Genomic DNA, 27,448 nt, shown 5'->3' with positions numbered 1-27,448 from the left:
GAATGATCAATGCCAAGTCAAGACACTTGGGAGTCCACAGTGAATTCTTCATACATATCACAGCAAGCTTTTACACAGTGCAGAGAGAAGTACGTACTAAACTTCACATCTTTTGTCGCCTCATGCATCCATGTCAAACACCAATCTAACCAAATTCTCTAATGTTGCAGAGAAATGTATTTCCAATATTTGGATTTCATCCTGATGGTAATGCTATAAAAGCAGGGTATTTGGTAGTTCAGTTTTACCAAGTCCAAGGAGCACCACTCCTTCCTCAGACAAATCAATTCAACTATAGACTGTTGCTGTTGCCACAAAAAGCAAACTGGTGGAAGAACACAGCAGGTCAAGCAGCATCTGCGGAGGCAGGACATTCCAGAACCTCAAAGTGCTGTTTCCAAGAACCTAACAGCTTCCAGTGCCGATGAAGTATCTTGACCCGAGATACCAACTGTCCGTTTGCCTCTACAAATGATGTACTACTCCGAGTTCCTGCTTTTAGTCTAACAACCCAAGTTCTCTCTCACTTTCAAAACTTCTTTAGATGATTTTGGTTTTTCATCATCATTATGTGCCGTGTCTAATGACATGGGAAATCATGGTCTTTCCATGACCATGATTGTTCATAGCAAATATTTCTACAGAAGTGGTTCGCCATTGCCTTCTTCTGAGGTGCCTTTACCAGACGGGCGACCCCAGCCATTATCAATAAGCTTCAGAGATTGCCTGCTTGGAGTCAGGGGTCGCATAACCAGGACTTGTGATATGCACCAGCCGCTCTTCCCATGGCTTCACATGACTCTGATTGGGGTGGGGGTCGAACAGTTGCTACACCTTGCCAAAAACGGTGACCTGCAGGCTAGTGGAGGGAAAGAATGCCTTACACCCCCTTTGGTGGAGACGTTTGGTTTTTATATACAAGTAGTTCAGCTGTAAAGGCACAGCAATATGTGGCAGCCGCCACCTCATCAGAACAGGCTGCTGGCAGTAACAGGTTTATGTGAAAGCTTAAAATGTTAACTTACTCTCTCAGGAGTATCATGAATATATATATATATACACACACACACACACCCCCCTACGGCTTGGTGATTGTGCTACAGATTAGTGGACACATTGAAGGCAAATAGACACCAACAGTACTAATCCAAAGAGCAACAAGATTTTGAACGTCTGCTCTGTTAAATTCTCGACACTGCTGCTCTTATCCCATTCTTCACACATCCCCTTCTCTACCCAGCAAATATTTTGCCACTCGAAGTCCAACCCTACGTCCCTGTCATGAGAAGTGGAAACGGCAGAAACACACCATCGACTTTGGACAAGGAAGACAGGAGGTCAATGGTCTGTGCTCCACTGGGAGCCAAGCTCTCCCTCCCCAAAAAAAGCTGGCAAATTTAAACACAAGCACTCACTTAATTCTGGTCAAGACCGCATCCCTAAAATCCACACGTGCTTTGTATCTGTTGGGCTTTGTGCGCCTGTGTTGGTTGACGTGCTTGATTCTTCTCATGTCCATGCTATTCAATCACAGTCCTTGTATCCTATTTTTACCCAGAGGTGGCCCACAAGTCATATCTTTTCCCTTAACTCAAACTCACAATGTTCAGTGGGTCTGTGGGGAGTGGGAGGGTTGTAGGGAAATTGATGTACAATGGAAGGGAGAAAAGTAGTGGATACAGCCCAGTCCTTCACAGGTAAAGTCTGCAACCGCATCACCACCAGCCCTGACACTCCTCTGCCACCTGACCTAAAAACCCTCCGCCCTCATCATTCCCAACATCCTTTGTTCCTGCCAGATTCGCTCTTTGCTCTACGCTCTAATTCGACAAATAGAGTACCGCCCAAAAATCATAAGCACGGTAGCCATATATACGTGCCTATGACTTTTACAGAATACTGCACATCACATAGAAAATCTAGTTTCAAATAAAGCTCCCCAAGTCAAAGAGAAACCGTTAATATTTTGGATCTATCAGAACTGCAAACCCGAACTCAGATACAGTACTCTTGAGTCTTTTCCCAGTCTTTTCGATTTTGTTTCAGATTAGTAGCACCTGCATTTTAAAAAAAAATCCTCAACTATGCAGTCCTATTTGGATCCCAGTATCCCTGGAGTTAATTTTTTAAAATTTTATTTTTAAATCGAATTTTATTTAGAGATAAAGCTTCCCTTTATTCTGTGAATAATTTACCCTCTACAATTTTTCCACCAGGGAAGCATTTTTCACAGCAGTTATCCCTTTCTGTCACAACCCCACCAGAATTTTAAGTTTCAGAAGAATCAACTCTCATTCTTCTAAGTTCCAACAAAAATTTGCACTTCCTAAATGAACGTCACAGGTGGCGGGGTGGAGATGTTTCTACCCAAGGAGGTGTAAGGCGCTCCTTCCCTCTGTTAGCCTGCAGGTCACCCTTGGGCAAGGTGTAGCACCTGCTTAGCCCCCGATCAGGGTCACGTGAAGCCATGGGAGCAGGTGGTGGCTGGTCGTGAGAGCAACTGGTGTAGATCACAAGTCCTGGTTATGCAACCACTGATGCCAGGCAATCTCTGAAGAGTAACAGAATGACTGGGGTCACCCGTCTTGTAAAGACACTGCCCTGAAGAAAGCAATGGCAAAGGACTTCTGTAGAAAAAAGTTTGCCAAGAACCATTATGGTCATAAAGACCATGATCACTCATGTCATACAACACAACACATAATGACGAAATGGACGTCACTTACCTTTCTCGTTTTATAGAAAGAGATCTTGATCGAGACCTTGATCTTGATGGGCTGAACAGAAGGAGAAACAGAATTCTCAATACCTTAACAATACATAGCGCCAATCCCGCCACAAGCAGATCACCACAGCATCACACACTGCCCCAGTGTCAGCCGCAACGCTGATCATCGTCACACCAATCACAAACATATTGTGCACGACTTAGACTGCAACTACACTCCGAGCACTTGTAGCCCAATCACGAGGTGCACGGCTCCAATCGCATTGCAACCATTTTGCTCACTGTTCTGATCAGATTACAGCCACAACACTCACTTAATTTTTAAAAGTGTTTTATTTTATTTAGAGATACAGCACCTTTCCGGTCCAACAAACTCGCACCGCCCGATTAAACCCATGTGATCAATTAACCTCCTAACCGGTATGTCGTTGGACCGTGGGAGGAAATTCACGCAGTGACAGTACAAACTCCTCACAGCGACGGAACTTAACCCGGGTCGCTGGCACTTTAATACCGCTACCGTGCTGGCCTTTCCCCTGCAGCCTTCAAGTTGTGATACTATCATGGCAGAGGTGATCAGCCAAGAATAATCAGATTATTTCTCTACACCACAAGCTCTTCGTGCCTTCAGATGTTGAGAAACCTGGCTCCGTTAGAACCAGGAATGTGTGACAGCAACAATTTGGTACACTGACCAAAAAAATATATTCTGCCTTGATATCCATTCATGAATGAAACAGATGAGCCATTGTTCAGATTTCAGGCACAGTTGAGCAACACACTACAACAGTGCCTTTTAGATAGCAATGAATCCTTTTGCATTTGACCGCAGTGGCTCAGTAGTGCCAGGCAAGGATGGAGTACTGATACAAGCCAGAGTGAAGCCATGATTTCAGAATGGGCAGGCTGTAGGGGGAAAAGAAATCAGTGACACAATCCAGAGTACTTCTAGATCCATGAAGCCCCACTGTATGAGGTTAAGCATGGACCAGGAAACCTCCCAGCCTTCCTCAATGAACCAGTACTCAATGCTAAAACCATCCAGGAAAAGCACGTGACAGAGTGGAGAATGTATCAAGCAGAGAACAGGGACCTCCAATTCTATAAGTGCCTTGGCAGTGACACTCATGACCAAACTGGCCAAGTCAAGGATATAGCTATGAGACAGATGAACCAATGTGAGAGTAAATCTATTCTACCATATCCTCACCTATACAAATATATCTGCTCAGGACTGGAAGCCACCACACCAGAGACATCGCAGAGATGATTCGAACCTCACTTAACGTTCATAATACATCCAACGGCTGACAAACATGAGGGTCTGAGACCCATCAGCAGATCTGTGTTCTAGCACAACATGTAGCTTCAGAGGCGCCCAGAGGAATCCCATGCGGTGACACTGTACAAACTCTTTACACACACAAAACTCTTTACACACACAAAGGAACTCAGCAGGTCAGGCAGCGTCTATGGAAATGTATAAACAGTTGACATTTTGGGCCGAGACTTTCTTCAGGAAAGGAAGGGGAAAGACACCAGAATAAAAAGGTTGGGGGGGGGGGGAGTGAAGGAGGATTGTTTGGAAGGTGATAGATGAAGCCAGGTGGGTGGGAAAGCTAAAGGGCTGGAGAAGGAATCTTTTTAGAAGAGAATGGACCTTAGGTGAAAAAGGACAGGACCCAGAGGGAGGTGATAGGCAGTTGAGAAGAGCTAAGAGGTCAGAGTGGGGAATAAAAGATGGAAAGTGAGGAGGGAAGCATTTTTTTTTTACTGAAAGGAGAAACTGATATTCATACCATCAGGTCGGAGGCTACCCAGACAGAATAAGATGCTGTTCTCTACTCTGAGGGTGGCCTCATCTTGGCCACGGACCGCTAAGTCAGAAAAGGAATCAGAATTAAAATGTCTGGCCAACGGGAAGTTCCGCTTTTGGCACATGGATCGGAGGTGCTTGACAAAGCAGTCTCCCAATTTACAACAGGTTGCACCAATTTAGAGGTTGCATCGGGAAGGAAAGAGGAAGGAGACCAAGTTTATTCAAAAGGACCAGGGCAATAACTGAATGGTAATGCCACTACAGACAGGCGATAGCAGCATAAATTCCTGACTTGGAAATAAATGGAAATTCCTTCATCGCCGGCTCTCAAACCTAGAACCCCTGGAAAATGCCTTCAACAGACAGTTCAAAGTGGCAGCTCAATATCATCTGTGTAGGGCATGAAATCTGATAACTGCGTACCATTGATAGAGGAGGGAAGGGCATGGGTGGAAAATATTTAGTTTTCTGAAAGGCACTCCCTGAGGTGTCACACTTATTCTGCCTTCACCACAGACAGGAACATTTTCAGGACCCCCAAGTATTGTTGGTAGAAAGTCAGTCATCTAGCCAATGTCAAATGCCTTTGTGACCGTTATCTTATCTTTGCAACCTGAAGTTGGGCCCCGAGCAACTATGCAAATCAGAAGCTGCAGAATCAGGAGGCAAAAGAGGAATAGCTAGCTTGCTGAAATTGATAAACAATTTTGAGGACTAGAGTGGCAATAAGTGAGAAGTGGGCCCTGACAGACCTGTGAAAGGACCATTATTACTAGCAGTTTTAATTAGCAATTTTGACTTTGTAATAAAACGCTAAATTGCGAGACGCAGCTGGCTGGTGGTGTAGTGGCATTAGCACTGGACTTAGAGGGGACAACTCAGAATACGGATCTGGCCGGCTCCTTGTACACTTTCTATCCATGCTAGGCTTAGCATCGCGATAGCTATTCGACCTCATTAAAAAAAAAGTCAACTGCTACGCAAACGGCAAAAAAAAGCGCCACCTGAAGTGCCACAACGTGCAAAAAGGAACAAATTCATACACGACACCAGCCGAGGAAGAATACTCAACATTAATGAGGGAGATCCAAGCCACAAGGCAACGCCAGCAACACACACACACACACAAACAAAATGCTGGGGGAACACAGGTCAGGCAGCATCTATGAAAATGAACAAACAGTTGACGCTCCACACTGAACTCCTCCTTCAGGGCAAGGTGGCATTAATAAGTTCACAGCATAGTGCTCAATGAAAAAAATAATTTGAGAAATGTAAAATGTGAGTTTAGAAAGGTTAAAAACACAATGCTTACTGATAAGAGTTGCAAAGGAATCTGGAGTATAAAGCAGTAGCAGTTCAATGAGAACTAACCAAGCACAAGAGCTGATTTCTTCAAAGATAGAATTCAGAAGTAGAGATTCCAGTCTTCTGACATCTGTTAGATCAAGTACCATGTGCGCTACATTGCACAGGCTGTCTCCATGTAATGAATGGGTTTCCCTTACAGACATCTAAAGTTAATTTTGCCCATTAAGCCAGAAAATGCACAGAAGCCACAACATGGTATAAAACTGAATCAGGTTTACTATCACCAGCATATGTCACAAAATCTGTTAACTTAATGGCAGCAGTACAATGAAATCCACAATAAATAGAGGAAAAAACAGAATTACAGTAAGTATACATATATGTCTATTATGGGTGGCGGGGATCCCTAATGATGGACACAGCCTTCCTAAGGCACCTCTCCTTGAGGATGTCTTGGATACTATAGAGGCTAGTACCCATGATGGAGCTAATTTTTACAAGTTTCTGCAACTCCCTTCAGTCTTATGCAGCAGCCCTCCCCCCTCCCACCCCCAGTACCAGATGATGATACACATTTGTAGAAGTGCGAGGGTTTCAGTTGGCAAACCAAATCTCAACTCAAAATGAAAGATAGCCGCTGTCTTGCCTTCTTTATAGCTGCATCAATATGTTGCGTCCAGGTTTGGTCCTCAGAGATCTTGACACCCCGGAACTTGAAACTGCTCACTTTCTCCGCTTCTGATCCCTCTATAAGGATTGGTGCGTGTTCCCTCATCTTGGTCATTGCGAGGTGCACAATCAGCTCTTTGGTCTTGCTGACACTGACTGCAAGGCTGTTGCTGCGAGATCACTCAACTAACTGGTGTATCTCATTATACGTACAAGGCTGATAACAAAGATCTACTAAAAGCAGAAAGGGGAAGACAGGGCCTGCTCTCTGTGGGAATAACCATCTGTTATGCTGGTTATTGCTGGGATTTGCTGGGACACATCAGTGGTGATCTGACCTGGGGCCAATGGGCGTTTCAGTTCTTTTACACAAGACTCCCTAACCCAGACAGGGTTGATCAGACTCTGGCTTGTGTCGCAGAGCATTGGTCCACGGGTCGTGCCTCTTGATCCATAGCCCGCTGGAGGCTCGCTCAGCAGCCTGTGCCTGTCCTGATAGCTCCTTTCTCTGCAGCCCCTGAATGCCAGGGGGAGAATAGTTCTGCAGAGAGAGCGGACAGCAAAACCTCTACATCCCACCTCTATGGGCTCACATCATGCCCTCTGACACTGCTCTATCACCTCCTCAACTCAGTCTTCCCATGGCACTGTCAGTTCTACCACGAGCACCTTCAACATTTCTGACAGCACATCTCTTTGATTCATGAATTTAAGGCTAACCATAAATCCAGCATACATAACCCAGGGAATGCTGATACTATGCACTATACAAAGATGTGCTTGACAGAATAAGAAAATAACAATTGAACGCACGATACCAGAGCAACAATGCTAATCTGCTCAGGAAAAGATGACTGAGGCGGGTCCCTTCTTTACTTCTTGGAAAGCAAAAACTGAGGCGTACTTGCAGAAGAGCTAAGCTCTAGGCCAACATTACAGAGCAGACTACACAAAGAAAAAAATTACAAGTTTTGAGGCAAGAACATGCATGAAAAGAAATTAATTAATTCAGTACATAGCTATGGTTAACAGGTAGCAAGAGGAACGAGAAAGGTATGGCAAAAATTATTGGACTGAGGCAAATAAAAGCATGGATTGATTTTATTCAAATGGTTTACGCCTACACCTCATTACAAACACAAGAGATTCTGCCAAAAACCCAGCATTTTTTGTGTGTTGCTTCTACACTATGCTGTCGATGTTTACTGATAAAAAAGCTTGCCAGGATGGCCTTGTAATTTAATGTAGGAGATAGCATGGTGGAGCACACTCGATGGACCGAATGGCTCAATTCTGCTCTTTGTCTTACAGTTTTACAAGCAAAGGCATGGATGTAGGCTTCAACAGTAGAATAGATGAAGCAAAGATGGAAATGGACAATATTATGGCTATTAATTTATTGACATATAGCACAGAGTAGGCCCTTAGAGCCATGCTGCCCAGCAATCCCTCAATTTCATTGTAGCCTAATCAAGGGACAATTTGCAATGACCAGTTAACCTGCCAGCCAGTAGGTCTTTGGACTGTGGAAGGAAACTGGAGCACCCAGAGGAAACCGGAGTACCCGGAGGAAACCCACATGGCCACAGGGAGAATGTACAAACTCCGTAAGGCAGCAGTGGGAATTGCACCCGGATTACCTGTACTGTATAGCGTTACGCTACTGTGCCATCCCTATTATGCAGCAGTTGTGTGGTAGGCCTATCCAGGATTAGGTTAAGGTGCGATAGCTCCTGTTGTCAAATGCTCCATCAGTTACAATCAAGGCTGTTAAAAATTAAACTATACTTACACAGAATCACCAAGCATCAGATGGGGATAACAAATGCTAATCATTAACCACCTCCAACCCAAATACTTTCTTGAGCAAGGTTTTAATTATCCACATTATCCATACTTGGATTCTTTGAACATGTCTGTTTGCAATGCTACAAAGTGCCAAGGAACGGTTTTACATTAAGGCTACTGTATTAATGAAATGTGCCCGATACCAAGTAGCTAAAAAACAGCCAGAGTTAAACATGGGGTTTATTTTATACACTGAACTGATCTCATTGCCTGCATCATTCCACTGCAACAGCGTGAGTTATGAGAGCACTGCTCTCAGGTCCTCAATTGTTGGGAGAACACACAGCCAAGTTGACCCTGGCTTGTGTCCAACGTCCACAAAGGAGGACAGAGTGTATCAGATGGAAATCTTCCAGGAATGCAGAGGTTAGCTGATACAACCTATGACCACAAGTATGTTAGGTCACTTAACTTGGCACAGGTCCAGAAATGAACTTGGAACCTTCCTGCTTGCCTGGTTCGGTCACATACCAAACCAGACGTCCCGTGGGTTAAACATTTACCTCTCTTTAATTAAGAGTCACATATGGAGAACAGCTGCCCTTTGACCTCCACAGAAACCTGCTGATACTGTACATACAAGACAATATGCTTCCAACTTCCACCTACCTCCTCCTCATTGGAGATCTGGACTTGGACCTCAATGGAGTGAGAGATCTGCAGAGAGGTGAGAGCTGCCATTAAAGCACCATATGTCAAATATTTCACACTATGCCATAAACATACTATTTTACAAAGACATTTGAAAACGCCCTACTTCATTTGGCTTATACTCTCATGAACTGGAAAAACAGGTTTTACGTTGATTTTCAAAACAATTTCTGCTACTTCATTTTACACTGGGACCCACTGCATCAAAATCCCAATCCAGCTAATGTTTTTTTTCCTGGTAACAGGGTTTTAGTATGTTGCATCTTCATAATAGAATGCTACATAATACAATACAAGCCTCTTACTAAAGATTTTAATCTCAGTTACATGGACTCAGACCAAAAGGATAAAATTGAAAAAGCAAGGGTGTAGAGTTGGTAAAGATCTGACTTTCATGAGACTTTTAAATGAGACTTTCAGCTTTTAACAGCACTTATTGTCAATGAACTTCCTCAAAAAGGTGGCATCTAGCGGCGGAGGCTGATGGGAGATCTAACAGAAGTTTATAAGATTATGAGAGACATAGATCGAGTAGACAGGGAGTATCTTTTCTCCAGGGTTGAAATGTCTATTACCAGAGGGCATGTATTGAAGGTCAGAGAAGGTAGGTTCAAAGGGAATGTGAGAGCTAATTTTTTTTTGTTAACTCAAGAGTGGTGAATGCCTGGGAAGTGCTGCCTGGTGTGGTGGTAAAGGCAAATGCATCAGAGGCTTTTAAGAAATGTTCAGATAGGCACATGAATGAGGAAAATGGAGCGATATAGGCATGGCAGGTAGGAGTGATTAGCTTTTGATTTACTTTTTAAGCTGGCTCAGCACAACATTGTGGGCCAAAAGGCCTGTTCCTATGATGTAGTGTTCTATGTTCTATTAATGACCCCCATCACCCAGGACATGCCCATTTCTCATTGCTACCATCAATGTAGTGATACAGGAGTCATACACTCAATGTTTCAGGAACAGCTTCTTCCCCTCCACAAGGACAATGAAGCCATGAACACTACCCCAGTACCTTTTCTGCTTTCGTTTTGCATTACTTATCTTACTTACACACACACAAGCACATAGAAATGTACACGATAATTGTAATTTATAACTTTTTTAATGTATTGCAATGTATTGCAGCTGCAAATCAACAAGTTTCACGATATATGCCAGTGATATTAAACCTAATTCTAGATTCTATTTTGCTTGGTTATCTCCCAGCTGCATTTACCTGCCACTCTGCACATACACTTATGCACCCACATGATGGAAAACACTGAGCACCCCCTTATTTGACTTCCCTCAACTGCACACAGTTTCTACCACTGCTTTCTCTCCCATATTCATTCATGCCTTTCAGTTTACTGTCCCCATACAGACCCGTTAATAAGCCTTCAGCAATAAATTGGCCAGCAAGTTAGTCAAATCATTTGACTTTATGCCCTAATTTTGTTCTCCACTTACCCCTTTTTTGCAACTTAAAAACACTATTTCAAAGTTCTAGACCACAAGACGTAGCAGCAGAATTAGGCCATTCGGCCCAAATCTGGTCTGCCATTTCATCATGGCTGATTTAATATCCCCCTCAACCCATTCTCATCTTCTCTCTGTAACCTTTGATGCCATTACCAATCAAGAACCTATCAACCTCTGCTTTATATAGACACTCAATGACTTGGCCACCACACTTGAATTCCACAGATTCACTACCCTCTGGCTGAAGAAATTCCTTCTCACCTGTGTTCTAAAGGGACGTCCTTCCATTCTGAGGCCGTGCCCACTGGTCCTAGAAACCCCCACCATAGAAAACATCTTCCCCATGTCCACTCCATATAACCCTTTCAATATCTGATAGTGTTGAATATTTTCCTAGCTTTGATGAAAAACTATCCACATGAAATACAACTCTTCTGCCTGATCTGCTTAGTACTTCCATAATTTTTAATATATAACTTCAGACTTCTAACATGCCATTTTAAATTTGTTTACTTGAGTTCACTTTCCCTTTTATAGCTAACCAAAATGCAAACATACCCTTGTTCCCAAAATAAATGCTGTTCACATCAAACTGGCCAATCACATTAGTAGGAAGTTTACAACTAAGAGGGCAGTCTGATTCCAATTCTCCAGAACGTGAAGATGCCATTCCACCACTCCTCAACCAGCATGTTTTGCCATTCCATAAGACAATTAGATATAGAAGCAGAGTTAGGCCATTTGGCCCATTGAGCCTGTTCCATCATTTCATCATGGCCTATCCATTTTTCATTGCATTAGACTGTCATTAAATTGCAACTCTACCAGTACCCATCCTGCAGCTTTCAATTCACTGATAGTCTCAGCAAACTGATTTCTACTGACCTCTCAATGAGATCAGCACCCAAACTACCCACGTCCCATTTTAATGACTTTAATTGCCACTCACCGACTTCTCCTCCTAGAGTACGAAGGAGAACGGGAACGAGTTCGGCTGCAATAAAGCATAGTTTACATGGTGTCAATCTCCTCAAGGACAGAAAAAGCAACAGTGCCCAAAACTGAAGTCGCCTCTCGATTTCCTTACCGATCGCGGCTGCGGGACCTGGTATAGCGGCGGCCTCTGGATCTGGATCTTGAGCGGGAACGAGATCTAGACCGAGATCGGCTAAAACAGAAGGGAACATTGTCAGCTTGGTGGACATAAGTGTGCGTGCAACAGTTAGCCATGCTGCACCAAGTGTCAAAAATTATTAAAATGGTTACTTTTAAAAAGTTAAACGTGGATTCGCAGAGCCAATTTATTGAAGTGTTAAAAAAGTCACATTAAAATTAAACACTTTTATTAACAAAGGCTTGTAAAATTAAAAACTACGCCTGATAAGAAATTAACCTTTACAGAACAGATTAGCCGTCTCTGCCCTCAGAGAGATCTAGAAGATCTAGAAGACGCAGGTTGGTCTAATTACGTTCATTTCTCGTTGTGTCTAGCAGATCTTCCAAACACAGAAAGCCCAAATCAGGATACAAGTGGTGCTTGATTGAGGAATATTGGAGGGGAGTTTAAATTAGGACGGACTACGCTGGACGCTCCTCTAGCAAACCGCAGAGCCTGATTAGATGGCTTGATGGGCGTACTTTAGCGTTACATCTTTTAAACTGGCCAATTTTCTGTATCTCAAAGACTGTAGATTGATTTTTTTTAAGGCAGGACGAAGCAGAACCTCAGGTAGAGGACTGGCATATGCACACAACAGAAGATCTGAACCCGCAGTGGCCAAAGTTTGCTAGAAGGCCCGATGCCATGAGGGTCAGAAGGTCATTAATCATGGCGAGAGACTCAAATGCAGCAACCTGAAAGGTTGGATCAGGTGAATCGTTAGCCAAAGAATAATTACACCAGAAACATTGTTAATAGCCCTTGAAAAATACAGTACAACTGGTGGCCAGGAATAAACAATGGCAGGGTTAGAATTGAATCAATAAAAGATCAACTTTTTAAGTTGCAAATAAACAACTAGATGATTCAAATGGCATTCATGGCCTTTGAGCAAAATGGCGTTTATTTAAACGGAGTGTGGTTTTGACCTTTACCCGCCAATAATATGACCAGATACCTGCGGGAGCTGAACTCCACAGGAACAAAGTTTTGGTAATTAGAAATTTGCTAGAATTAAAGATCAGTGTGGGCATGGCCAATAACTTTGCAAAAAAAAAAATACAGCACTCATTGTTTCATCCCTGGCACCAATACAATAAATAAGTACACAATCCTCAAAACTAAACCAGCGAACCTCTAAGCTGTGCTAAGGATCTGTTTTCATTATCACATTGAAATGGTAACAAGAAATTCTAACCTACTTAAATGGTTGACATCTGATAACGTGGACTGATTTGGTAGGACGTTCTCTTGCTCAAAGTATTCAGCTCCATGGGGAAATTTGATCAATCAACATTATGACATATACCCTGTGAGGTCCCAATTAGCAGGGTTCGACTACAGGATAAAATAGAGGGCATGAATTGAAGGTGAGAGGGGGTAGGTTCAAAGGGGATGTGAGGGGAAAGTTGCCTTTTTTTTAAAAAACTTAATGGTGAATGCCTTGAATGCACTGCCTGGTATGATGGTAAAGGCTTTTAACAGATGCTTAGTTAGGCACATGAATGTGAGGAAGATGGGAGGATATGGACATGGTGTAGGAGGGATTAATTTTGGAGATTTTGATTTACTTTTTAGCCGGCTTAGCACAACATTGTGGGCCGAGGGGCCTGTTCCTGTGCTGGACTGTTCTAAAACTACAGTACGGTGCAAAAGTCTTAGGCACATATAAGTAGCTAGAGTGCCTAAGATATTCGCACAGTACTGTATATTGGTTAAAATAGAAAGGTGGATGAGAAACAGACAAAAGAGGGCTTAACTTTGTATTAGCTCAGTAGTAGTAAGTGTTACTTGGTAACAGGAAAGATACAGTTTACAGTACTGTGCAAATATCCTAAGCACCCTTCCTATATATACTGTATGTGCCTAAGACTTTGGCACAGTACTGTACACTACACATTGAAAACTTACTTTATACATATATACAGGGCAATTAAAAAATAGTTTTCAATATTCAAATGTATACTACTTAGTATTTAAAAAGACATCAGACATATAACATATACTTGCATGTGAAAGAATTAAACAGAAATTGAATTCAATTTTCTTAAATTCTGGAGTTACATGAGATGTCTCAAGAGTAACAGATGTATAATTACTATGAAGGTGATCCAAATTCAGTTACCTACAGTTTAGAGGAGACCAGTTTTGAGTATCTGAATGCTGTGCTGCTTTTGGTACAAGCCCAAGGAACAAGCATGTAGACAAAGTGCCACTTTGGAGAAAACAATACCGCCTTCTAAAACTGTAGGTAACAGACCGTCACTAGTGCGCAAGGTAGGACTTAAGCTTTACCAGACAGCTGGTTCACTAGACCAAGAGCTTCACCGTACTGGAATTTAAGAACCAAAAGTGCATCATATCTGGCAAAAAAAATGTTCGACTGACACAGAGCGCTTGTCATCTTTCAATGAAACTCTTGTGCTAGGGGAACACCACGCTGGTAAAGTTTACTCAAACTGTCTTACCGCTCTCCCCGTATTTACACATTTTTATTTTGCTCAGATTTTTCAAGGGCCGGTTACGTATACATCACTTCCTTCCTAAGATTAGTTTACTCAGCTGACCTTAAGATGCAAGGCTACCTGTAACACTTCAGACCCGGTGTCCACCGCAGCTTACCTGATGCCACGCCTCCTCTTGCTGTAACGGTAGCAATCGTAGGCATAGTGGCCGCGCTCACCGCACTGGTAGCAGCGGTCATTGGGGTCAAACTGGCGCCGAGCAGGGGGGCGGCCAAAGCGCGATTTGCGTGACATCCCATTTGATAGCTCAACACGCACCCTCGATCCACAAAGGACCCTGAAAAAAATTCCAAGGAGAATGTATTGATGGTGCTTGCATTGGAGACAGTTGTATATCCACATTAAGTCCCAATCTCCACACAGAACTCTCAATGCTCTGGAGACTGAGGAAGCATTAGTCACGTTAGTCATACTCCAGACTGAACCTGCACTTTTCCTCACCAAGAACAGCACACGGGTTTTCATTCATAGTAAAACTCCAGAAGCATGTAATGGAATTGAAAAGTGGCATTACAGGTAGATATGGTCTTAAAAGAAAGCTTTTGGCACATTGGCCTTCATAAACTAAAGTACTGAGTACAGGAGATGGAATGTTATGTTGAAGTTGTACAAGACATTGGTGAGACCTAATTTAGAATATTGTGTGCAGTTTTTGTCACCTACCTACAGGAAAGATGTAAACAAGGTTGAAAGAGTGCAGAGAAAAGGCTGCTGCTGGGTCTGGAGGACCTGAGTTACAAGAAAACATTGAACAGGTTAGGACTTTACTCCTTGGAACGTAGAATATTGAGAGGAGATTTGATAGAGGTGTACAAAATTATGAGGGGTATAGATAGGGTAAATGCAAGTAGGTTTTTTCCACTGAGGTTCGGTGGGAACTACAACCAGAGGTCATGGACCAAGGTTAAAAGGTGAAATGTTTAAGGGGAACATGAGGGGAAACATCTTCACTCAGGGTCGTGAGAGTGGAATGAACTGCCGGTCAGCTCAATTTCAATGCTTAAGAGAAGTTTGCATGGGTACATGGATGGCAGGGGTTACGGAGGGCTATGGTCCAGCTCGATGGAAGCAGGTGGTTTAAATGCTTCGGCACAGACCAGATGGGTTAAAGGGCTGTACTCTATGACTATCTGGCCTAGAGGTTTCAAGAAAATAAAGAGTGAAATTTCCAAAAAACGCCAAAGCAGCCTTTTGAGATTTATACCAACACTATTCCAAGCAACTTATTTTTAAAAATAAATCACATTTTTCCGAATGAACTGTATTAAAAATTTCATTAAAATATGCATCATTGGTTAATAATCTTTTTCTACTAATTGCTCCCAACAGTGCTATCCTACTTGTGGGTCTCACAGCTATGTCCAAACAATGACACTTTCAAGACATGCCATCAAAAGTCTGGCTGACTCCACCAGTTCTTCTTAAAGAACAATGCAAACGCCTCCCTACTCTCCACAGAAAATACTGACGGCATTCAGTGAGTGAAAAGAGGAACAAAGTTAATGATTCCAGTCAAAGATCCTGCAGTAGAGCTCACTCCCCCACTGTAGAGTTTGGTTAATTAACAGACTCATGAAAGAGGCTCAACTTGTTTGTTAGAAGAGATTGAGCAGAGATCTTTAAGATTAGAAAAGGATGTTCTAAGATTTTATAATTTTACAGAAGATATTTGCACTGAAGGATAGACTAAACCACAGTCCATAAACATACTTCCACCCAAGAGAGTTTTGGGGTTGATAAGGTTTTTAGAATATAAAGCAACCAAGGGTTTACAGGACCTAACTCAGAGTTGATGACAGAGGAAGGCACCTATTTTGACTCCTCTTTCTAATGCTTTACAGCCACTAATTAATCGAAAAGATAATTCAGGGAAAAAAAAATCCTTCCCAAATAGTGCCAAGAAGATGCAACTAATCTGGTCTTAGATCTCCCAAATTCCATAAATATATTTAAAGAGAATGCAAGTTAAATGCAAGAGAGAATGAAAGGTAATAGGGCAAGATGAAAAAAGGATCTGTGATGTCTCCAGTAGAGTTATAACTACCTAGAATCTGTTGGGATGAAAGAACTCACAATTTTATGGCCCAGAAACTTATTGTTCACAGACAGTTTCACCTTACAGCTTCCAGTGGAAACTGAGAATGTTGGTACTGTATCTGGAGAGTTTGAGAGGTCTTCCAAGATACTCACTTGCCATCCATCCCACGCACGGCATCTTCAGCATCCCTGGGGTCTTCGAACTCCACAAAAGCAAATCCCGGAGGGTTTCGTGCTACCCACACATTTCTGAGGGGGCCATAGTAACTGAAAGCACGCTCCAGCTCCCCTTTGGCAGCTCCTGTTCCCAAATCTCCAACATAGACTTTGCAGTCTGAAGCTCTGGAGTTTCTGGAGTAATACGCCATTCTTCAGCTCCTACTTAACACCAAAGCAAAAACAAAAAATAAGGTTTAGAGATAGAAGGATGTTTTAATTATGTAGGACTGATAATTGTAGTAACTAGGAGCTTTTAACCTTATCAACATTATCCCTCCACATACCCTTCATCATCCTACCTTCACCCACTGATACAGCCAAACTTATATAGACCCCAGTTCCACTGAGATTGTCATGAAGGCGCAAAGTAACAAGATCACTAAAGGAAAAGCAATTGATGTGCCAATTTTAAAAAATAAGACAAACCCTTGAAGCAATAATTCCAGCAATCAGTCATCGAAAAGATTAAAACATCAGGGAAGATAATACTTGGGGCAGCACGGTAGGGTAGTGGTTAGCACAATGCTTTACAGTACAGTACCAGCAACCCCGGTTCATTTCCTACCTCTGTCTGTAAGGAGTTTGTACGTTCTCCCTGTGACTGCTTGGGTTTCCTCTTGGTGCTCCAGTTTCCTCTGACGGCTCAAGTATGCAGCAGTTGCCAGATCATTGTAAATTGTCCCATGATTAGGCTAGTGTTAAAGTTGGCCGGTGCGGTTCTAAGGGCCACAAGGGCCAGTTCCACACTGAAGCTCAATAAATAAGTTTAACTCTCAGGTTTGCTTTAAAATAGAAACATTTTTATCTCTGCGATCTCCTCTATGAAGCAGGTGAGTGTTTTTAAATTCTGTATCAAGTGACACTGTGCCTAGTGTCAGTCTGTGTCCTAATATCCTCTGGAAATTTACACCACCTTTACTACTGCCAAGCTGAAAAGAACCAGTGCCAAGGACAGGACATGGCCACCATACTCGAGTTTTGAGAGCAGACAGCTCTTACCTACTCCGAGTACAGGTGGGATAAAAAGCCCTGCTTATAATTTTAAATTCAGGTGGCACTCAGAGCAAAATTGCAGCCAAACATTGGTATGTTTTTTAGTTTAATGTGGAGATTCATTAATATCTAAGACTTATTGTTCAGATTTGCACTGCTGATACAACAAATCTCTAGAAAGCCCCAGACGGGTCAGAAAAGCTCAGTTTCTCAGTCCAAAGAGACTGCTTGAACCTTCTGTTTACATGTCGTCAAGTCGAAGTTGAGGAGTTAATAAGCCTTGGTCCCACAACAACCTATCCACGCGCTTAAAATTCTTTCACCCAGTCGGGCACCCGCTTTAAGCATACCTCCAATGAGGTAGTTTTCAGATTTACTTGTATTTGATCCCATCCCAGTTTTATTTACAAAGAAGCATTACAAAAAAGGATGTGTTTAGGATGGTATTGTGAATATTGGTAGCTCAGTTGAGGTATTTGGTGTTGTGGTGTTCACCGAGATCGGCATTAGCTTGTAGACGTTTCATCACTTGACACCCTCAGTGTGCAGTTATTGGTGTTTCACTCTGGGAGGGCTTGCATTTATAGAGGCCCCCATTCGCTTCCCTTGGTTCTGATGGCTACCCCTTCAGTTGATCTCTGAATTCTATTGGCTTGTGTTTATTTGGCTCTTTGGGGTTTGTAGATGGCGTCTATTTTAACATACTTGTTTACAGAATTATCAGAAGAGAATCGTGCTTCTAAAAGATTCCTGTGCCGGCTTCGTCCCATAGCTCTGTGTACAAACATATCGAAATAGAGCCAAACAGCCAAAGAAATGCAAGCCAATGGAATTCAAAGGTCAACTGAAGGGGTAGCCAATCAGCTCAGAGGCAAGGGAACAGGGGCCTATACAAACGCAAGCCCCTCCCAGAGAGAAACACCAACTGTGTAGTGAGGGTGTCACCTCCACTGATAAAATGTCGGCAAGCTAAATGCCAAGTTCAGCGAACACCGCCAGAAGGATGGGTTAAAGTTATTTCAGTCATATCAGGGAAAAATAAAGAACTGCAGGCTGCTGCCACACTCACTATATACATATAAACCCAGAGAATTGCCTAAACATGATATTGTGTACACAAACAGCCATGCAGAAATTAAACAAGATATCTGATTCTATGGACCTGGGTGGTGGGGTGAGGTACGTCTCTACCAAAGGAGGTGTAAGGCGCTCCTTCTCTCCGCTAGCCTGCAGGTCACCCTTGGGCAAGGTGTAGAACCTGCTCAGCCCCCCAATCAGGGTGATGTGAAGCCCTGGGAGCAGGTTGTATGAGCAGCTGGTGCACATCATAAAGACCTGGTTATGGCAGGCAGACAGTCTCCGAAGAGCATTGATAACGACTGTGGTCACCCATCTTGTAAAGACACGTAAGAAGGCAATGGAAAATCACTTTTGTAGAAAAACTGGCTAACAGCAATCATGGTCATGGAAAGACCATGACTGCCCACATCATATGACACCTCATACATGATGATGAGGCGGACTTCATTTTCTCACTGATGTATTCGCACAGCACTGCTCACCCCTTTGTGAGCCTTGTACATCACCCCTTGCATTGTCACTCGGCACCTGCCACCAGAAGGAATTCAACTGCCTCCCACAATCCTTTCTAGTCCTCCTATGGCTTCTGAAGATTAGCTCAATCACTTCTTTACTTCCACCTCACCTCCGATAGTCCTGGCCACAGCAAATACCTATCCACTTTAGAATCAGATTTATCGCTGACATAGGTTGGGATAGGAAATTTGTTGTTTTGCAGCAGTAGTGTAAGACAAAAATGACCCCAAGTTATAAAAACAAGAGCAAAAGTTGAATAATGAGGTAGAGTTCATGGATTGCTCAGAAATCTGATAGAGGGGAAGAAATTGATTGAATACTACAGCATATTAAGGGCCTACCCCACAATCAATCCACACGTTCCCTCCCACACAGCCCACAACCCCCCATTTTTATTACATCAATGAGCCTACGAGGCTTTTAAATGTCCCCTTTAAGTCAGCTTCTACCACTGCCCCTAACAGTGTGTTCCAGATACCAACACTCTAAAAAGAAACTGTCATCTCCTCTAAACCTTTCTCCACTCACCTTAAACAGATGTCCTCTGTGTTGGGCATTGTCGCCCGAGTAAAAAATATATTGGTTCATCACTCTAGCAATGCCTTTCATAGTCTGATACATCTTTATCAAATCACCTTTCACTGCTCCAAAGGAAATGCCCTAGCTTGCTTGATCTTTCTTCATAAGACGTGTTCTCTAATTCAGGTAACTCTCCTCTGCACCCTCTCTAAACCTCCCATATCTTTCCTATAATGACGTGACCATACTGAACACCATATTCTAACTATACAGTTTTATAGAGGCAAAATTACCTCATGGTTCTTGAACTCAGTCCTCCAACTAATGAAGGTCAGCACACAATACGCCTTCTTTACCACCTTATCCACTTGTGCAGCAACTTTGAGAGATTGATGGATTTGGACCTCAAGATCCCTCTGTTCCTCCACACTGCTAAGAATCCTGCCATTAACTTTGTACTCCACCTGCTAGTTTGACCTTCCAAAGCCCATCACTTCACACTTTTCCAGACTGAACCCTTCCAGAGTTGCCACTTCTCCCCTCCCAACTCTGTATCCTGCCAATATTCCAACATAGCCTACAAAACCTACTGTACAATCCACAACACCTCCAAGCTTCATGTCACAAGCTTATAAACCCACCCATCCACTTCCTCATCCAAGTAATTTAAAAAAAAATCACAAAGAGCAGGGGTCCAGAACAGATTGCTGCCGAACACCACTAGTCACCAAACTCCAGGTGGAATTCGGACCATCTACTACCATTCCATCTCTGAAAGCAAGCCAGTTCTGAAACCAGACAAGTTTCCATCAATCCTACACATGACTTTCTAGACATGCCTACCCCATGATGAACCTCGTCAACCATCTTACTAAAATCTATATACACCACTCTAGCATTAACATGTTTTGTCAGCTCCTCAAAAAACTCAATTAGGTTCATTAGACACAACCTGCCTCTTACACAGCCATGCTGATTATTGCTAATAAGACTATGGTTCTGCAAATGCTCATTGATCCTGTCGTTAAGAATCCTCTCCAATAATTTTGCCTACCACTGTCGTAAGACTCACTGGTGTGTAATTCCCAGGATTATCCCTACTACCTTTCTTGAACAATGTTTGTATCCAATACTACTTGTGTGGCCAGGGAGGATGAAGAGATCATCACCACCCCAGCAATCTCTTCCTTTGCTCCCCAACGTAAACTGGAGTATACCCAAACATGAGGAAATCTGCAGATGCTGGAATTTCAAGCAACACACATAAAAATTGCCGGTGAATGCAGCAGGCCAGGCAGCATCTATAGGAAGAGGTACTCTGGGTCTTGGCCCGAAATGTCGACTGTACCTCTTCCTATAGATGCTGCCTGGCCTGCTGCGTTCACCAGCTATTTTCATGGAGTATACCCCTTCTGTTCCTGGGAACTTCTCTATCCTGTTTTGAGGAGATCCAACACTATCTTTTTCTTACCTCAGTACGCTCCACCGTATTAGTCTGGTCTATGCCGGCTTCACATTTGTCAAGGCCCCTCTCCCTAGTGAGCACTAAAGCAAAGTATCCACTGAGGATCTCCACTACCTCCTCCATTTTCAAGCAGGTTTCCTCCTTTATCCTTGAGCAATTCTACCCCAACTCCAGTTCTCCCATTCTTCGTGTCTGTGTCGAATATCTTTGGGGGGGGGGAGGGGTCCTTAATTCTACTCACCAAGGCTTTTTCAAGTCCCCTTCTATTCACCTCCCCTTCAAGTTTGACCTTCCAAGTTTGACATTCTAGTTCTTCCAAGTCCCTCTTAAACTCCTCCAGGCTACATTATAATTCTCAAGAGCCCTGCCTGATTATTGCTTCCTAAACCTTAGGTATGCCTCCTTCATTCTCTTAGCTGAATGTTTCACCTCTCTTGTCAACCAAGGTTCCTTTACCCTACCATCCTTTCCCACCTCAGTGGCACAAACCTATTCAGAACCCCACACAAACAACCTTCACATTTCTGTTGTGTATTCCCCCCACCCCCGGGAACCTCAGTTCCCACTTTACACTAACCAATACCACTGTAATTACCCCACCCCTAGCTGAATACTTTCCCATACTGTGTTCTCTTATCCCTGTCCATGGCTATGCTAAAGGGAATGGAACTGAGATCTCCATCTCCAAAATATGTAGTCACTGAGAGATCTGTAACCTGACCAGGTTCACTGCCGAGTATAGATCCCATATGCCCTCTCAAGTTGGTCTGTCCATGAACAGTAGCTCACTATTCTTCTTTTGCACCTAGTTTTTAATGCAACAGTATTCATCTTGCATTGTACTGCTTCACAAACAACACAGCATTATGGCAGTGATATTAAACCTGATTTTGATATACCACGTCAGAATTCCTTTCAGGATGCACCTACCGCTGAGCGTGGGTCTTCAGGCCTCTGGACCTCCTGGATGTTACTTGGGAATCAACATGGAACATATAACTAACATATAGCAATACTGTGCCAAACAAACTACTTAAGCCAATACAACCTATTTCCTCCTGCATGCGCATGGCCCATATTCATATGCCTATCCAAAACTGCACAATCATCTCTGAAAATAAAGAACCTGACATCTACCAAGCCCCTCTCCAATGTTATCGAACATTGCCTGAGCATGAATCTTTTTTTTAATATAATTTTTATTGAGTTTTCGAAGTGATTACATAGAATGATAATATCTACCCTCCCCCCTCTCCTTAACCCTCCCCCCCCGATATATAACCCTACCTGAGGAAAAAAAAGAAAAAGAAAGGAGAACTGTCTGGATATTGGAAGGTTTCGCCTGAGCATGAATCTACCCCTGCCTATGTAGTCTTAGCCACAGAACCTCATTAATGGCCAGTCCCCAAGTGTCAACTCGTAAAATACTACAAGAGTCTCTCTTGGTCTCCACCCAGTTCTCAACACCATAACAGCCCCTTCAGGTTTTCCAGGAATCTAATTTAAAATATCACAGAAAGAAGGCTCATGCACCAACACGCAAAACAGAAACTCCTGAAGCAGCATTGAAATGACAAAGTAGACAGCTTTGAATGGGGTTTGTGCATTCAACTTTTAGATAGTCATTAGAATTCTAAAGCAAGGAAAAAAGCCCTTTGGCCCAATTCAGCCATGCTGGCTGAGACAGTCTAATTTGCCTGCATTAGGCCTTCCCCCTCGAAACCAGGGGTTCCCAACCTTTTTTATGAATGGACCAATACTATTAAGGGGCTCATGGACCCCAGGTTGGGAACCCCTGCTCTAATCCCTTTCCCATCCTGTCCAAATGTTGTATACACATTGTCTCCACGTCTACCACTTGTCCACGTAGCTTATTCCATACAACAATCAACTTCATTTTTCATTTAAATATTTCCTCTTAACTCAAAGCCCATAACCTCTAGTTCTAAACTCGCATAATCTGGGAAAATGACTGACCATCTGCACTTACTACGCCCCTCAGAACTTTAAGGTTACCTACCAGCCGCCTTCACTCTAGGCCAGTGGTTTCCAACCTGGGGTCCAAAGGCCAGTCAGTTAATGGCAGGGCTCTATTGCATTAAAAAAAAATAGGGGGCCCCTGCTCAAGGTAAAATAGTGCTACACCTAACCTTTCCTTATAATTCAAGCCCTCCAGCCCTGGCATCAACCGTTCAATCTTTACTGCATCCTCTTTAGCTTAATTACTTCCTACATTATGGTGGCCAGAACTGAACACAATATTCCAAATGCGGCTGCACTAATGTCTCAGACAGCTGTAACACTACACCCAAGCTCCTGTACTCAATGCCAAGCCCAATGAAGAAACTTGCTAATCGCCTTCTTTACTGACGTCTCCCTGGGTCTCTGAACCCAGCTGAGGTAGAGGCCAGCTCCTTTGCTACCAGCGAGGACAATCTTTTCAATATTAATACCACCAGCAATCACACAATACGACCCAATATGCTGGATATTCAATAGGTTTAATAGGTACAATTAATGTCAGAGAAACGTATACAATATACTTTCTGAAATTCTGATGTTAACTTGCACATTAAATCCAGCAGCAAATGTGTGGCCCAAAGGTGGTGACTGGAACTTTGGTGAAGCATGGAAACCAATACCACACTGTCACCTCAAAATGAAAAGAGGGGCATCAGAGGGAGGTGATGGGCAGGTGAGGAGAAGAGGGGTGACAGGGGAGCCAGAATGGGGAATAGAAAAAAGTGAGAAGGGCGAAGGTGAAATTACCAGAAAGTAGAGAGATCAGGTTGGAGGCTACCCAGGCAGAAAGAGGCGATGCTCCTTCAACCCGAGTGTGGGTTCATTGGGCCAGTACTGGAGGCCACTGACCAATATACAGGACTGGGAAGTCAAATTGAGACGAGTGGCCACTGGGAAAACCCACTGCTTCGTCTACCACAAACAAAGGTGCTCAACGAAGCAGTCCCCCGATCTATGTCGGGTCTTCCGATGCAGAGGAGGTTGCACTGGGGACACCAGATACCACAGAACACCTTAACAGATTCACAGGTGGACTGTCACCTCACCTGAAAGGACTGTTTGGACTTGAATGATGGTGAGGAAGGAGGTGCAAGGGCATGTTTGCAGGGATGAGTGCCAGGATGGAGATCAGTGGGGAGGGACAAGTGGATGAGGTAGTCACATAGATAGGAATCCCTATGGAAAGTGGAGAGATCCAGTTGTTATAGAAGTTGGCAGAAGTTATAGAAAATGATATGCTGGATATGGAGGGTCGTGGAGTGGCAGGTAGGGACAAGGGGAACCCTATCCCTGCTATGGTGGCCAGAAAATGGGTGAAAGCAGATATCCAAGAAACAGAGACGTGGTGTGGATGGGACATAGAGGATGGAAATTACACATCAACTTGTCTCAATAACTTGGAGCTACCATCAAAATCAAGTCAAAAGAAAAACAGCTTAGCTTAAAACACCGCAACTGCTTGAAACCCCCGCCTTCTATTCTGGCTTCTTCACTCCTTCCTTTCCAGCTTTGTTGCAGGGTCAAGGGCTAAAACGTCAATTGCTTACTCGCCTCCATAATTGCTGCGTTATTTGCTGAGTTCAAGCATTTTGCGTGTTGTCCCCATTCTGCAATCCATTATATATTTTTATATTATCAATATTTAGAGATGCATTGTGGAACAGGCCCTTCCAGCCCTAAGAGCCACACCACCCAGCAATACACCTATTGACCATAGCCTAATCACACGACAATTTACAATACCCAATTTACCCACTATCTTTGGTCTGTGAGAGGAGACTGGAGCTCCGGGAGAAAAATCACGCCCTCATCAGGAGAACATACAAACTCCTTACAGGGGGTGTGGGAACTTCCTGTGCTGTGGTAGCATCACAGTAACTGCCGTGCTGCCACGGTGTCCCAAATTGTAACCAACCGCTTCGGGCTAGATTCTCCAACAGGTGAAAACGTCCTTGCCACAGTCTGCCTAAATTGCAGCAGATACCAGTGCAGTGTCCAACCTTTCCACAGAGGCAAATTAGGTAGTAACCTAATACTGTAAATAATATCCAAACCACTGCCTATTTACTTAAATAAGGAGATGAAGACCACCATTAACTAATGCTTTAAATTAACGAAACACGAAAGCAAATCTGAAATAACACAATATTCTCAGTGCTCAGGGTGAATCTGTGGAGAGGAGGAAAAAAACATTTCAGGATGAAGACTGATGAGTTCTTCAACCTGAAACATTGGCACAGCTGTGTAGTGGTTAGCATAATGCTTCATAGTGTCACAACCTGGGTTCAATTCCCACCGCTGCCTGTAAGAGGTATGTTCTCCCTGTGACCGCTTGGGTTTTCTCCAGGTGCTCCAGTTTCCTCCCACAGTCCAAAAACATACTGGTTGGGAGGTTAATTGGTCATCATAAATTGCCCCGTGATTAGGTCAGGGGGAGGGGGAGCGGAATGAACAGTTGATGCCTCACGTCAAAACCCTACAGCAGAGATGATGCAGGGCTTGACCTGAAATGTCAACAACTCCTTTCCACCACAGACTGAGTGTCCTGACCAACAGCATCACCATTTAGTAAGGGGATTGCGAGGCATCTGACCGCAAATCCCTATACAGGATTGCAGGGACTGCTGAGAGGATCCACCCACCCAGGATATATTACCAGGAGTTCTGTGTACACATGACCCTTGGCATTGTCAATGATTCTTCTTTGTCCAACAATCGTTGACTCCTTACCATAAGACAAGGACAGTTCAGATGTGAAACAGCTTCTTCCCCCTGGCTGTATAACTACTGAACTCTCTGCCCCCATCCAGATCTCATCATGCACAATGCACCAGTAGCGTTATCCTGTTTACTTTTTAACTTGTGTCACAAATGCACCATAATTATTTATTAATTTACTAGTGGCAATATAACTCAAACAGTTAGCACACAAAGTAATATGTACTGCATTGTGTCCCTTGGTCCAGAGAAGGGGTTCCCAACCTTTTTTAGGCCATGTACTCCTACCAGGCTGGGAAACCCTGGTCCTGAGGAACATTGTTTCGCTTAGCTGTATACATACATACGGTTGAATGACAATAAACCGAACTTGAATTCTTCCAGAAGATTCTTTACCGCTCCAAATCCCAGCACCTGCAATCTCTTGCCAATTAGTCTGCGAGAGCAACCCTGAGCTTCCCAGCTTCTGTGCATTTTAAATCTCCCTCCTGCTCTCATTCTGACATCAGTCTTCAGACTCCTACGTATCTCCATCCATGCTCAAGTCTAAAGCACAATTCAGTGCAGATCGAGGCTTGATTTTGAACTTAAAGTTTTCGAGTAACCACCCAATCTTCCCTCCTGGGATGTGATTGGGTATTTCTGGTATATCGTTTTCTCCCTTGTCTCTGGTAATCACAACTTTTGGTCTGTAGTCTGTTCTGTCCACTACCCTTTTTCTACAACATAAAACGTGTTTGACGCCTGAGGGTCCTTGATCCAAAAATTGAGGGCTTCTCCGACCACATTTTTGATCCTGATGCAGGGTTTCAACACGAGACATCGACAATTCTCTTCTATTTATTAGGGATTTTCCCCTTACAACAACATGCCTAAGAACTAGAACCGGCACCTGGTAATCGCCAACGATGGCGGGACGGAGGCCTCAAAATCTCAAGACCGAGGCCACGGTTTCAGCAGGACACGCGGTCCGTTTGAGTTGCCACACAGCCCCGCTGCCCACCATCCACAAAGCCCCCCGGGGGCTCAGGCTGAACTCGCAGCTGGACGCTACCTACCCGTTGCTGGGCCGGCCCACCACTCGAGGCTGCCGGAACAAAGGCCTCGGGCCCAACCCGCGCCGCCAGCCCTCCCCACACACACCCTCCATGCTGCCGCGCGGAGGGAGCTCCCAAACCAACGTCCCGACGGTTAGCGGAGGTGGCGGGCCTGAGCCGCGGCCTCGCCCAGCGCCGTTCCCCACCGCTCCCTTCAGAACTGCCCCGTGAATCATCGCTTTACCCTTTCCTCTCCCTCCGGCCGCGCTCTCGCCAGACCGCCGAGCTCCACGCCTGCGCAGTCCGCAACAGAACTGCGGCCGGTTGGCGCATGCGCAAAGGCCGTGCGGCGATTCGCCAGCGAGCATGCGCAGTCGGAACACTCAGTGCCGTTGCTAAGGAGCGTAGGCCGGCTGGAAATTCAAGTGTATACAGTACTTCGATGGATAGGTTTAAAGTTTATTTAGTGTTGGGGTTCATATCCACAGACAAAGAGGGTACAAATCTCAAGGGGATAAAGGACGAAAGTATACCCAATGTGGCATTACCCTGATGGCTGCTTTTCAATACTTTTTCCAAATGTCACAGGCATACACGAACGATTTAAACGCGATGAAAATTGCACGGTACATTGCAAACTCGACAAACTCAAATTAGACACAAGAAATTCT

General features: G+C 43.8%; 1 protein-coding gene across 3 annotated transcripts in view; it reads right to left on the bottom strand.

Annotated features, from left to right (window-relative positions):
• srsf7a (serine and arginine rich splicing factor 7a) overlaps window positions 1–27,119 on the bottom strand; it is a 31,578-nt gene extending 4,459 nt beyond the window's left edge. The window contains exons 1-7 of one of the 3 annotated variants that reach the window (XM_063059994.1): window positions 27,022–27,119; window positions 16,362–16,586; window positions 14,269–14,448; window positions 11,575–11,655; window positions 11,437–11,481; window positions 8,985–9,032; window positions 2,727–2,777 (exon numbers count right to left, since the gene is read on the bottom strand). In XM_063059994.1, coding sequence (XP_062916064.1) covers window positions 2,727–2,777; window positions 8,985–9,032; window positions 11,437–11,481; window positions 11,575–11,655; window positions 14,269–14,448; window positions 16,362–16,576 — 620 coding nt within the window. In that variant the 5' untranslated portion in view covers window positions 16,577–16,586; window positions 27,022–27,119. Of the gene's footprint in view, window positions 1–2,726; window positions 2,778–8,984; window positions 9,033–11,436; window positions 11,482–11,574; window positions 11,656–14,268; window positions 14,449–16,361; window positions 16,590–27,021 lie in introns of all 3 variants that reach the window. The other 2 variants (XM_063059995.1, XM_063059996.1) reach the window with 2 other exon arrangements.
• Between the last annotated feature and the right edge of the window lie 329 nt (window positions 27,120–27,448).

The sequence above is a fragment of the Mobula hypostoma genome, chromosome 10 (genome assembly GCF_963921235.1).
Source record: "Mobula hypostoma chromosome 10, sMobHyp1.1, whole genome shotgun sequence".
Taxonomy (NCBI): Eukaryota; Metazoa; Chordata; class Chondrichthyes; order Myliobatiformes; family Myliobatidae; genus Mobula; species Mobula hypostoma.
This window is presented reverse-complemented; position numbering and strand designations above follow the sequence as displayed.